This window comes from Taeniopygia guttata, chromosome 10 (assembly GCF_048771995.1).
Source record: "Taeniopygia guttata chromosome 10, bTaeGut7.mat, whole genome shotgun sequence".
Taxonomy (NCBI): domain Eukaryota; kingdom Metazoa; phylum Chordata; class Aves; order Passeriformes; family Estrildidae; genus Taeniopygia; species Taeniopygia guttata.
Genome location: NC_133035.1, coordinates 1,322,521 through 1,336,421, shown reverse-complemented (window position 1 = coordinate 1,336,421; position 13,901 = coordinate 1,322,521). Strand labels below are relative to the sequence as shown.

The following is a 13,901-nucleotide window of genomic DNA, read 5'->3' as shown; positions in this document are numbered from 1 at the left end:
CCCAATACATGTTTTTTTAACATCCCAATCCTGTAAACACAGCAACTTACTAAGCATTTGGCCAAGAGTAAAGTGATTGTGTTGAGACGGCTCAGGAGTACAGGGGGTTTGGCGTGTCCACACAGGTTTCAGGGATCAAGGACTAAACTTTAAACCCTCAGGTGCATACATTCCTTAAACATTCAGTGAAAGTGTTGCATTTTTTTGCTTAAATGGGAATTAGTGGCAAGCTTATTAGTGCATTCTGCTATTAAAACATTAATTAGATGTTGTTTATAAAGCATAAGGAGGAAAAATATCCTGTCCAAGTGTGATGCTAACATCTACCAAGAAAATCTTCCTCCAAGGAGGAAAACTAAAATCTGTATCTTTATGGTGAATTACTCATAGGTCTAATGAATTATTTTCAATGTAGTGAGGTGTCTGTCTGTATCTACCTTTGCTGTATTTAGAAGACAGGGACGTTGCAGACAGAATCCAGGCAGTTGAGTTCTAGCTGTGTCAGAACAACTTGTACCATGTTTGTCCCATGCAGCAAAATACCATCAAACACTGGAACAGCTTGCTCAGAGAAGTTTTGGAATCTCCATCTGTGGAGATATTCACAGCCCAACTGGAGAGGATCAGGACAACCTGCTCCAGCTGACCCTGCCTGACAGTCTCAAGAGATCCCTTCCATCCATCCTGGCCTGTATTAGTGCTGTTCCTAAGTCTGAATGTTTCTTTTTAAAACCATAAAAATAGTCAACCCCTTAGCAATTTATTCAAAATCTTCTCCTCACCATTGGTTGACTTTGAGCTGTGCTGTCTCCAGAGTAACCTTTTGGTGTGAAAGGGTTAAGTTAGCTCTGGGGCTTGCCTGGCTCTGGCTGGGAGAGTGCCTGCTGGTAGGAGCAATGCTTCCCTAAATGGCACTGAGCTCCCTGGCTGCCCTTCAAAGGCTTTCTGCTTTATTCAAGCAGCCTCACTTTCTAGTTCAGATGGCAACAAAGAGGTTTCTAGGTAGGAACATGGAATAATTCCTACTTGTTTTCACATCTTGCATCACCTAGGCAGCAAAATCTTATCTCTTATAGAATTAACAAGTATTGGTATGTGAAACTGGAAGAAAGGATAATATGAGAAGTTACATCACATTTGACTCTTGCCTCAGCTGCAATTAGAGCTGCATGCTACAGTTTGTAGTTTGTAAAATACATCACATTAACATCTCAATTTGCAGCATAATGCACAACATTCACCTTTTAAATTCATCTGATACGTAGTCTATGGTTTTTATTAAAGAGCAGATAATATGTCTCTACTTCGATAAATGGCTAATCTTCAGTTCTGACAACTCATGATGCCTTAGCCCTCATGAAGTGTCATGAACAGAAATAATTGCAAGCCTTGGTAAATTTTCATCAGCAGTCAGGTAATAGTTTATATCAGACACTGCCCTCAAATATATTTTGTTTGGCTTTCCGAGAGACAAACCTTACAAAACAGAGGATTCTCCTCCAGGAATCAGGTACAACATAAAAGAGTTGGGGCTTTTCTGAGATCCCACTATGATGATAAGATAAGGTGTGTTCCTGGCTGTGGGAGGAAACTTGAGTAGGAGAAGAGAGGTTCTTGACTGCCATGGTCATAGTCAGGTTCTGGTGCACACAGTTTAAGCAGAATGTTTTAAAATTGCACAGGCTCTAAAGAAAAGCTTTGCAAATGTCTGGTATTGTGGCAAGCACTTCATAGGGACTAATTCAGAATCTGAATCCATTCAGCTTATCAAAGGAAGAGTCTGGCTTGATCATGGTGTGGGTGCTCATGTGGTGAGCAGAACTGCAGTGAGGGAGACCTGTGGTATCAACTATTTAACAAAATCCAGAGGCTGCCACTTGAATCAAGATGAAGAAACAAATGTTCAAATGTGTAAGGGAGGGCCTGGATGTTTCTTTTGTAAGTGGTTCTTTTATTGTTACAGAAGTTAATTCAGGTAAGCCCTGTAACTGATGATAAGGAAGACAAAACCTTTCCTTTACAAATCTTTAAATTGTTCTGTCTTTGTCTGAATTTTTTGGGGAAATTGACTTGATTGAATTTGCATGGCTGTAAGTAGATTAAGGTATTCTCAGTATACTTGGGATAGCATTTCTGCCACTGTAAAAAGAATAGGTTATTTCATTATCAGCTGTGTTTCTCTTTACACCTAAAGAAATGGAGAAAAAAGGAGGCTGAGTTTCTAGGCTTTGTGATTGCTGGCATTGGAAAAAAAATCCCAATCATAGTGTCTGCTGTGAGGTATTGCTTCAGTCAGTCAGACCAGGGCAGAAAACAGTGCTTTAGCCAGGCTGTAAATAAAGTAATGAGATCATTGTTGATGAAAACTGACAGTTCAGTGACAGACAGTGATTATAGCATCAGTCTGGTGCATTTTGTACAGTACATAATTAGCACAGGTAATGTCTAACATGGTGCAATGCAGAGTGGACAGCAAGACCTGACAAGTCACCAAGCAAACAAAGTGAGACCTCTCTTACCAACAGACCTGTGCCCAGTCTCAGATTACTGCTGAGACGCTGGACGTGCATCACCAGTGATACTGAACAAATGGTAGCTTCCCTTTCTCCAGCATGTCTAATCATTCTGGTGAGGTTTTCACTGTTCCATTAACAATCCATGTGTAAACAATGGAGGATTTAATGCAAATCTGTGTACAGGACAGTTTTATAGAACAGTAGTATACATGGAGAGCATTTATTGGAATTGGGGCTGTGAAGCATGCTGGTAGCTTTTGCTGTGGTTGGAAGGTACATGATGCATTTGTGGGTTTGTTTCATGGTTTGGTTATTTTTATTGGTCAGGATATGTGTTTATTAAGGAGTGATGTCAGATTTGATAGTTTCAGCAGCTAACATAAATAGGCTGCAATGCAAAGTCTGATGATAGATCAGTTACCCAGAAACATTAAACTTAAATGCCTTTCTCAGATGTCTTTCAGAGTTTCAGAGCTCTGCATGGTGTCTGGAGACTTAAGCATTAATATTTAAATCGTGTAGTGAGATTCTATGTTGGAAGATCTTATTGAACTGTAGAATTATTTAAAGCTCTCTAGAAATCTGCTGTCTGTAAAGAGTTAAATTTTTTTTCTGTCATTGAGCAGCCTGGAATCCACTTCAAAGATCTTTCAAAGTGGTAGCCTAATATTGTCCCTGTTCTTCCTCTTCATTTTGCCTCCCAAGAGTGTGGCTCAGGCTGAACTTGCAATGTTGGATAGTCTGTGCAGTAGGTAAGGAAATGATGAGTTTAAGCATGCAAGGGGAGAAGGAAAGGATAGGCAAGAAAGAGAAATCAATGCTCTGCTAGCATTTCTATGCAAAAAGACATTCTTGTGCCTTTGACAGGGACAACATTTAAGACAATCTTTTTCTCGCTAGGCAATGATTTTATAAAACTTGGGCCATGCTTGGGGAAAGCTGAGCTGGAGACAGGCCCAATTCTATGAAAGAAACGTACAGTGCTGAAACTCAGCATAGAAACAGTGCAGACATGAAACTTTTCAACTGGTAATACAGATGGTTAGATTTCAATATGGAAAACTTGTTATTGTGGGAAGAAACTACACTGTAACATAGCATGTTATACAAACTCATTTTTTCACAGCTGAGAGTACTTGAAACAGTAACTACAGAATGACTTGTACATTCAGTTCTCTGGAACCTGCCACCCCCTCCAGACATCTGAAAAAACAACTTCTGGTTATGAAAACCTTCTCCAATTCTGTTTGGATGTCACCGTGCCAGTAGCTGTGCAAAAACAACACTGGTTGCAGTCTCAACACTCTCCTCTGTGTGAGTGGCTTTTGGAGGATGGAGTCATTATAGCAGACAGCAGAGATTCGAGCAGTAACACTGTTATAAATCTTACCTTTCCTGGAGAGGGCTGCTGCTGCTGCTGCTCAGGATGTGCATCTTGCTCTAATTTGTTTCCCTGTTTCCCTCTAGCACCTGTGCATCCTTGGGTTAGGAAGTCCCACAGGCAAGGCCTGTTAGCAGACTGCCTCCTGAGCAGTGTCTCTGTGAAACCCAGCAGTCAGCTGGCTCAGCAGAGTGGGGAGGAGGGTGAGGAGGAGAAAACAGGCAAGTGATCTTTAGCACAGTGCTGCTGGGGAGAAGTACAGAGGTCACAGATTTTGTAAGAGTGAGCAGTTGTGGAAGAGGACACACGTTTGCATGAGTAAGAATTGGATATCAAGTAGAAATGAACTTGTCTCAGGATTAAGCAAAAGGCATCTGGATGTGTGTCTGACACACAGACATCAATTCTGCTTTTGACTTGGAATCATACCACACTTCACCTCTGCAAAAGGAGCTTCATGACAGAGTTCCTGTAGTGCCCAGCTGGCACCAGGATTGGAAGCTGCAGCACAGCAAACATTCACTGCAATACAAAGGAGCAGTAGGGTCCCCCAAGCCCTCCAAGAGTTACATTATTTTTGGCAACCTTTACAATAATTTGCAGTCTTCCCTGAATATCAGGTATGTACAAAACTGATAGAATTTCCTGCTCAGAACTTGTTTTTTTAAACATTGGAATATCCAGGCTTATCATGAAATCCATAAGGCTCTTCTGAGGGATTCTGGAGCTTAAACAAAAGATAGGGATAGAACTTTCATTTGGGATGTTGTCTCCTTGGGATGATTGAAAAGCGAATGATTGTTAAAAAAACAGAGTGTAACACTGTTTTGTTTGAGGATACATATAAATATATGATCCTCTCTGATCTTCTGAAATTAGGAGGTGTATGTCAGCATTCTATCCCAGCATTGCAGGGTTTGGTACATCCTGGCCATGTAGATTTCACATTCTGTAGTGTTCATAAAAACTGTAACAACATACCTTAACATGCAAAGAAAGCTAATATTTCTTTCTTTTTGAAAACTGCAAAGACATTAATTATGAATTATGGATTGAAGTGATGTAATTCAGATCTGAATCTTAGATCCCCCTAGTCTTCCAGTTCAGTCCTCTCTTTACAAGGCTTTCATGGGCTTGGCAGTGTTAGGTTAACAGTTGGACTCTGATCTTAAAGGTCTTTTCAGCCAAAATTATTTTATGATTCAGTACATTATAAATAGTCAAATAGTTATAGTGCCTGTTCCCCTAATAGAAAAGATGCTCAGCTGCAATTCTTCAGAGCATCCATTTCAGGTCTGCTGTTTTCAACTGTCAGAGTTGGCTTCGTACCTTACCAGGACAAGTCAGTGAACCTCCCAGGAGAAGCAGAAAGCTTATCAAATAATTTCTCTGAAAATAGCAGTTGGTTGGAAGCATCTCATCTTGATATGAGTAACAGCAGTTTAATCGTCCCAGAGCAGCAAGCTGATCATTTGTATTGTGTTTATTAGTTTTTATTCTCTATTATATTATTGTAATTTATTTATTCTGAATTTCCAAGGACTCTGGCACTTATGAAACATAAATGCCTTTGATAAAACTGATCCAAAATACATGACAGGAAGTTTATCTTCCCTGGATTCACACAAATGTCTGAAACTAGAAAATCCCAGCCTGTGTGTACATAACTTGCCATTTGGAATCTCTTGAGTAAAAGTGGGGTCTGGTTATCTCTGAATGTTACATTGCCAATAAAGGGACCTATGGCAAGGTAGGAAGGCAAATGCATTAGAGAAGTCACAGTCAGGAGGAGGGGACAGGAGTTTTAATTGCAGGATAGAAACTATTTCTGTCAAAATCTGATCCTGCTGTTGATGGCAACACACTTGTCAACTTGAGTGAAAGTTGGCTTAACTTCCTTGATTTCACTGTGTGAATCTGCTGGGGCAATCCTGACTGCCTTATGTGACCACCAGAGTATCTAAATTGTGTTATTTGTGTCTGGCATTTCTGGGTTCCATTCTGAAATAGGATTTTCAGCCTGTCTAGTGCATTTCCCAATTGTTTTATGGACTGTTATCCACCCTTAGTTTTAGCACATTTGCATAGAAAATAAGGAATAATATTACAGTCAGTTGACTGCAGAAGAAATTACAGGACGCTGGGTGTAATTGCTAAAACTGGACTTGGCCAAAGTGTCAAATTGAGGTTTGGTTTTTGCTTGCAGTTCTTATCATTGGTCTGCTGGTTGTGAACTGGCAGTGCTGCTAGCGCTGAAGCTGATTTCACTATATATGCCAAGGTCAAATCAAGACTGGCTGGATGTAATTAGATGTATATGATGCTGATTTGGTCATTTACTTTCTAATTAGTTCATCTTTTCATATATGTATCTTGGGGTTTTTGAAACGTTGCGGGAGAGGGCAGGTCCTAGTCAGGGTTTTGGGGATTTTTTGCCTTAAACTTCTTTGCAGAGTGCAAACAGGAGCAGCACACATGAAGTACTTTAATCTTCTCTTACTGTTATCTTATTCCACAGGGCAGTCCAGAGCAGCCATGATCCCTCCAAAGCAGCCCAGGCAACCCAAGGGAGCTTTGGATGATGCCATTGCCTTTGGAGGGCTGGCAGACCAGGAGACAGTGAACAGCTTGCAGCCAACACCACCTCCACTGCCAAAGAAAACAATTCTGAGAGCTAACACAGAGCCAACTCCCCGAGATCTCCAGAAGCAGGCTCTGGAGAACAACCTGTGCATCATGGCCAACCCCACCTATGACATTGACACCAACTGGGAAGCAAGCAGCGCCTGTTCCTCGGTCAGCCTGGAGCTCAAGGTCCTGGATAACGAGTCGGGAGATTCCTTGGACAGGCCGACAGAGAAACTGAGGGCAGCCACCTCGGCGACGAACAGCGTCTCCAGCCTGACCACTCTCAGCGTTAAGGAGCGCTGCTCCAGCAGCATGGAGTCCCTGACGGGGCGGCGCCTCGCGCAGGCCAAGCAGGGCCGCGGCGTGCAGAAGCCACAGAGACAAGCACTTTACCGAGGCATCGAGAACAGGGAGGAGGTGGTGGGCAAGATCCGGAGCCTGCACGCGGATTCGCTGAAGAAGCTGGCGCTGAGGTGTGAGGACCTGTTCATGGCCGGGCAGAAGGACCAGCTGCGCTTCGGGGTGGACAGCTGGTCGGATTTCCGGCTCACCAGCGACAAGCCGTGCTGCGAGGCGGGCGATGCCGTCTACTACCCCGCCTCCTACGCCAAGGATCCCCTCAACAACTACGCGGTCAAGGTGAGAGGGGCTGCGGAAGTGCTAAGACGAGGGATCGGTGGCACAATGGGGCAGCAGGCACACTGCACCACATCCCACAGTGACAGGCCTACTGCTGGCACAGGGGTGAGGAGTAAGGCTCCCAAGATACAGGCTCTTCCTTCTGTCCACACCCATCTGTGGCACTGGTACCTGCTGTTTAATTGCATGTTTTTATTGCAGCTCCAAAATGACCGAAAGAGGAATCAACACATCTTAGTCTTTGCTATGGTCACTGCTTAAGGACATTTTGAAAGAAAACCTGTGTTCTTTTAACGTGTCTCGGCAGCTTTTTGGGAACTCGCAGTAACAAAATCCTTTGATTCACCTGCATGCACAGGAAATTAAATCATCACTCCTAGTTAGAGAAGGTTTCCTAAGAAATTTAAAAGTTCTCTATTTTCAGAGTCATGTAATTTTAAATGTAAATTTTAGGGTAATAGACCTTTCTGTTGCCATACAAGGTCTTAGATTTTCACCAAATTTTCACAGCCTTTCAAAAGCTCTGCCTAGCCATCAGTGTTTGCCTTATAAATTCTTCAGCTATATTAAAGAAATAAGATTTACTAGATTTACTGCTAATGTATGAGTGCCTAGCTGGCAGCTATCTCACCAGATATTGTTATTTCATGGACTTTTATATAGGTTGCTCTTTCTGAGTGCTGTATCTCTGCATTTCTCAATGCTTATCTGGTAGGAAGATAGTGAAAAGGACAGCTGAGACTCATAGCACTGTCAGGCTTCCTGTGTGACCTTGAGTAAATCACTGAACTTCTGACACCTCCTTGTTGAAACTGAGATAAAACATTTATTGCCTGACACAGATGTGTGAGGCCTGAGCTGTTATTCCTTATATTTCACATTCTCACAAGGGTGGTGCTTTACAGGAACAAAATGTTGTTTTCACTCCCGCATGACTGTTTACAAGTTAGATATAAAAAAACTGAAGGGTAAGATTGGTGCAGCTAGTATGTTTTTCTGAGACCTGAAGAGGTATCTTTATAATGCAAATATCTGGGTCTAACCATTTATATTGCATTAATTATTAAGGACTTCTTATTGGAAAATATGTGAAATGAAATATGGATGACTTGGAGCTGCCATGTCCAGTAGCACGGAGCAGCCAAGGAGAGCCAGACCACGGCAGTCAGCTGTGCTTCAGAATCAGTATCTGGCACTGCTCATGGCTTGGAGGGTTTTGCTTTAATACAATGATGCAAAATGATTGCTTCTAGGGCCCAAAGTGGTATTTTTCTATATATGCAGGTTTGAGTTATCATTAATGTGGTATCTCTTTACACATCACAGATGTGCCTTTAAAATATTCCCTGACAGGCCAGACCTGTGTCATTGGTCTGTTATCTCGTGTCCTCTGAAATACATTTCTCTTGTAGAAAGCCAGAGAGAAGAAAGAACAGCAGGGTAACATGGTCAAATAGGTGCTAAATTTTATTTTTCATAATTCAGGTTTCTTAAAAATAGTTATCTGAGTAGTAAGGTTTATTGCATCGTAATAGATGCGAGTGAAGTATCCACAAAATATCCTTGAGCTGGAGGTCACCAGGAGCTGTTGTGCTGTTATGATGAGAGGAAAAGTTCCTCTTGAAAATACCCCTGGGGCACTTAATGTGATGGAAGAAGGTTGGCTCCAAGTTGAACTTTGACTTATAAGCCATCAGTCCAGGATCAGATTTGTCCAAAAGCCCATAACCACAGATTGCTGTATCATTACACAGAGACTGGGGAATGTAGCTTTAATAAATATGCTAGTTTTTACTACCATGGGTGTATTTTGTGTGAGCCAAATTACATAGTAATCTACCTTCAACAAATAACCTGTGTCTTCCTGCCACTTTATATCCCTCATCTCCAGAACAGGGTGGAGAAAGCAGTGAGATGAAAACTACCGGTGTGCCAGTTGAATCTAAAACAGTCTTCCTGTTATTTTGGATCAAGTCTTAGAAATACATTTTGAAAGTGTATATGGAGCCACATCTCTGGACAATGTAAATTAATGTAGCTCTTTTGAGTTTTGCAGAGCTACCCGAGCAACACTGGCTAACAATTCAGACAGTTAAGAGTTTTATCTTTTTAAACTTAAAAATCTTAAGAGTTTTATGTTTTTATTATTAGATCTGAGAAACAATGTCATAATGAGATTTTTTAAATTATTATTCTCTTTGTAGAAAATCAGAGATTCACCCACAAACAGTGCTAATAGTTTTGATACATAAAATTGGCATTTTCATATTCTATCTCCAAAAAGATAATTACAAAAGCATTGTTAAAAATTCAGCTTTGACCATTTAACTACTGCTGAATTAAATTTAGAACAATGAATGATTTGTAGAGGTGAATGTACCAGTGCACTTTTCCATTCTGGTGGTTTCACCAGTAAAAGATGCTCTGATAAATTTGGTGGAGAACGAGCACAACTTGTTCTGTTGGGGTGAATATAAGAGGAAACATTCATAGGGGTGTGTTGTTTCACAGCACTTTACTGTGCTTTTTGCTTCAACTCTCACCTAATCTGCTAGTAAACACCCAGTGCAAAAATAGCTGCATGAAGCCATGTGGAAATTATTTTGACTGAAACATTAAAATAAAACTAGTACATAAGTCATGATCAGAAAAGTACTTTTTCAAATGGAAAAATTAAGTTCCCTTTCAAGAAAGGTTTCCATAAAATTCCAAACCCTGAGGTGTTTTTCTTTCACCTAAGTGCAGTACCACCATCTCAGTTGTTGGTATATCTGGGGCAATATGAATAAACATTCCCCTGAAACCACAGTCTTATCAGTAATTCCAAATATATGGTGAAAAGGTTACACCAAAGTAAAAGCAGCACAGAGCACCAGCTCTTTGGACACAGCAGATTGGATGAGTTCTGTTCTTAGTGTCCTGACACAAATTGAATAAGACACTGATGTGGTAGGGACATCTTTTATTAAAGAATAAACACATAAATTAGATTACTCAGAAGGAATAACAGATAATATAACTACTGTGTCAGTGATATAAATGGTTCCACTTTCAGAATTAAACTCTCAAAGCAGACACTGTCCAGTATCACAGGCTGACTCACAGAAGCCGTGACCGAGAGTCTGCACAGAACAAGAGCCATAAAACCCATCTGTCTCTGGCCACAGGCACGTGTGGCAGCGCTGCTCAGTGAGGTAACAGGAATTGCAGAGATGCAAACAGCTCAGAAGGAGCAGTTCAAATGGATTGCTTTGATTGCAGCAGGGCAGCAGAAGTTCTCCTAGCAGTAAAACCTTAGGATTCATGGTAAGGTTTGTGTCCCAGCTATAAAACATAGGAATGCACAAGTAAGCAGCACTGGGCTGAACTTGGCTGGCAGTTTCGTTTTGCAGCTGACAATTACTTCCTAGTCATGTTTAGTTTGTCACAGTGTGCTAAGGTTGCTTTATTTGGTAATTCAGCTTCCTAGTGGAGCTTCCTGTCAGAAGCATTGTTAAAGGTTGTCCCAGAACTTTGTGCTTCAGATCAAAACAAAGCAATGTACATTCAACTTCCAGCCCATTCACAGTTCAGTCACAGCAAAACAGAATTCTGTGTTTGGCACATCATTAAAAAGTCAAAGCTCTATTCCAAGGCCAGATCAAGAAAATGAGGTCAATCAGAGATCAAACTGGCCTCCTTGGAAAACAAGGCTGTGCCAAGAACAAGCTATCAATTTGGGATTAGCAAGCTTTCATTCTACACAGAATTTCATTTGTAGTTGTCCCTCTGTGCAATACGACAAAGTGGCACAGATGGTACAGTCTTTGTGATCTTCTGTGTTTCTCATTTTCAGCATTTGTAAATTCATTTCCCACAATACTCGTGGTGCTTTAAGATCACTGACGCCGTGTGAAATGCATGGGACAGAGTGGAAATGAGATTCCCTGCTGGGAAAGTGAGAGTCAGCTGATGGCACTGGAGGCCACGGGACTCATAAAGGAAGACAAAAAGCTAAAGCAGAACATTTTGTAGAAGCTCTGAAATGTTCAAATCCTGCTTCTTGGGCTAGGAGCACTGAGGAAAATTGAAATGGCAGGGTATAAAGAAACCTGTCCTGTCCCTATAAACGTGACAGACATTCAGTTCATGTGGATGCATTAAATAAAATAACCATTATGACAGTGCGTGGAAGAGGAACATGGATACTTTGCATTCCTGCCTACTTATACTCTCCTTTTTTCTTGTTGCTTTCTTGCATCATATGGAAGGGGTTTTCACCAACATTGCTTCATCTTTTGAACAAGCAGCTCTTTATCAGCTCATGAAATAAGGCTGGCCAAGACCTTATCAACACCTTCCTTTCAGCTGTTATCACATACCATATCTTCATAGCTCAGCTGGATGTATTTCATTAAAGCAAATCGTAAATGAGTCATTGATCCTACTTTCTGTGTTAGTGTTTTAGTAAAAGTATTTTCACCTTTTCTTCCTGTGCCAAAAAACAGGTATGCAGCATACTCTATATGTAAAAGGCAACAGGATTTCCATCTTTTTGAGTAGATGACTGGAATAGACAAAAGTTTTAAAAATGCAAAGGAAACTAGGCTATATGTTTTTTCCCAGCTTTGACACAGAATTAACCATCACAAGCAGAAAAGCAGCTCTGTGTGCACTTCTTTAGCAATTCATCACCAGCAGATGAAAATACTTGCTAGAGAGGCCAACAAATTTCACAATTTGTTCCCTAAATTTTTTCAAATGTAAATACTGACTTTAGTCACATAACTTAGACTCCAACTCCCAACAATTTTGAAAGTTTTAAGTCTTCATCATTCAGATGGTAGTTTTAGGTGATAGTGGAGTTATTCCAGTACGAAAGGCTTGGGTGAGAATAATTACCCATTGATGGTCTTAAATATCAGTGTTTACTACTCTTCTGCAAAATGGTAATATAAAGTAGACTTCTGAGTAGAACCTGCAATGTAAAAGAATCTGAATAGTGCAATGTAAAACCACAATACTTACCTGAAGAGAAGCCAGACACTTACAGGAACATCAGATCACTGCAGGTCTGTCTTCTAGAAACCGCTTTATGAATTCAGACAGGTGTCTAATTTGTTATGACACTCTGAGTTTGGCTGCTGCCTCCAGAAAGCCCAGCTTTCTTTCTCTTCATTCTGACAACTGCAGACTGCCCAGTGAACAAATTTTGGTGTTTGTGTAGTCAGCAATTTAATCAGCCTGAAATAACCCAGCTGCCTCTTCCACTTCTCATTTCATGGTGTTTGTAAACAAAAAGCAAGAAGCAGAAAATACATCTCGAGTCAGATCTCAGCTCTCTTGTCTTTGTAGCTATTGAATGCAGGTTCATGTACCCATCTACTTCTCTGTGTTAAACAAGAGAACTGGAAGTGTCCAAAAGCCATCACTATTGGCCATTTGTGGGATTAGAGATTTTTTCCCTATATTGGTTAGATTCCTTAACAGTGCAATAAGGATTGAAAATCTCTTTTAATGAATGCTGTCATTTTAGTGCCAGTTTTAATTATGATACTATTTAGTATTTAATGTCTGGTTTGTTGATAACTTATATTCTGTTTAATTGATATAGAGAGGAGTCTGAAGCAAGACCTTGTGAAATTTAAGAACTGATTTTGGGCAAAGTTTGGCCCTTCAGTAGCTTCCTACTTTAGAGTGGACAGTGCTCTGAATGTTTTCAAGAACACATCGAGTTAGTAATGTAATTTATTCTTCCTGCAAAGTATTCCAAGGATCATTGGACACAAAGCTTTGTTCTGCTGAATGCTGGAGAGGCCTCAGCTGCAATACTGAATTCATTATAGGTACCACTCTTCAGAAAGATGTAATACATGGGCAGAATCCAGAAAAAAAGCAACACAAATCAGATAATTAAGAGTAAAGATAGGAGAAGTAAGGACTGGGTATTTTCAAAAATAAACAAAGAAGATGGGAAAAGTTACATTTTCCCCAGTTGTACAGGTGTCATATTCAAGGATGGGAATCAGGAATCAATTTTTAGCCAATCAGCTAGGAGAAGGACTGTCACTTAAATTTGAAGTAAAGTTGACTTAGGATTGAATAGTGGAAAGAAAAATAAAGAAGTTAAAGAAGCAGAACTGCGTTGGGGTGGGCTTAGTAGGCTACAGAGGTGTTTCCCAGGGATGACCAAACGGCTGAGACTGGCCTTGCAGGCCACTGGCTCAGGAAAAGCATCCTCTGCACCAACAGCTGGGTGCCTTTGGATGCAGATGTGCATGGCCAGCCGTTTCTATGGAGAAGCATCACCACTTCCATAAAGCATGGATAAAAGTGTGCTTCTGTGCTCTCACAGCTCTGGGATTGGCCATGCTTACTAAAATGAGGGAACCAAAGCTGATTTTGAGAGCTACAGATCCTATCTCCAACTTTAACTGACATAGTAGTAAATTTGAGAACATTCTCTGAAGTAGGAAAATGAGGCTGCCTAACACTAAAATTACAAACTAGGAAAAGGTCTTGATTCCTTTGCTTTTCTTTTCTTGTTGGCAAGGAGAAATCCTTTCCATAAACTTTAAAAAAAGCCTTAAATTTACCAAACTGAGATGTGTATATTGTTTTCCAAGCACATACTTTGTGGAATATATTTTCCTAGCAGAATATCAGTTTTAGCTGACTGGTAGCATTAGAAATCCTCTGTGGATTAAAAAATAGAGTCCAGTAGCTAAGGCCAAGTGTGGTTCTCCACATTTTTTACC

At 40.7% G+C, this 13,901-nt stretch overlaps 1 protein-coding gene and 1 long non-coding RNA gene across 11 annotated transcripts in view; one reads left to right on the top strand and one right to left on the bottom strand.

The window, feature by feature from the left end:
• Positions 1 to 4,236, bottom strand: part of LOC140684831 (uncharacterized) — a 57,486-nt gene extending 53,250 nt beyond the window's left edge. For 2 of the 9 annotated variants that reach the window (XR_012057661.1, XR_012057660.1), the window contains exon 1: positions 3,907 to 4,148. This is a non-coding gene — a long non-coding RNA (uncharacterized lncRNA). Of the gene's footprint in view, positions 1 to 3,906 lie in introns of all 9 variants that reach the window. The other 7 variants (XR_012057659.1, XR_012057656.1, XR_012057657.1 and 4 more) reach the window with 6 other exon arrangements.
• Positions 1 to 13,901, top strand: part of PEAK1 (pseudopodium enriched atypical kinase 1) — a 35,589-nt gene that overhangs the window by 12,244 nt on the left and 9,444 nt on the right. For both annotated transcript variants that reach the window (XM_072934174.1, XM_072934173.1), the window contains one exon: positions 6,416 to 7,164. In XM_072934174.1, the coding sequence (XP_072790275.1) occupies positions 6,416 to 7,164 (749 nt within the window). The remainder of the gene's footprint in view (positions 1 to 6,415; positions 7,165 to 13,901) is intronic.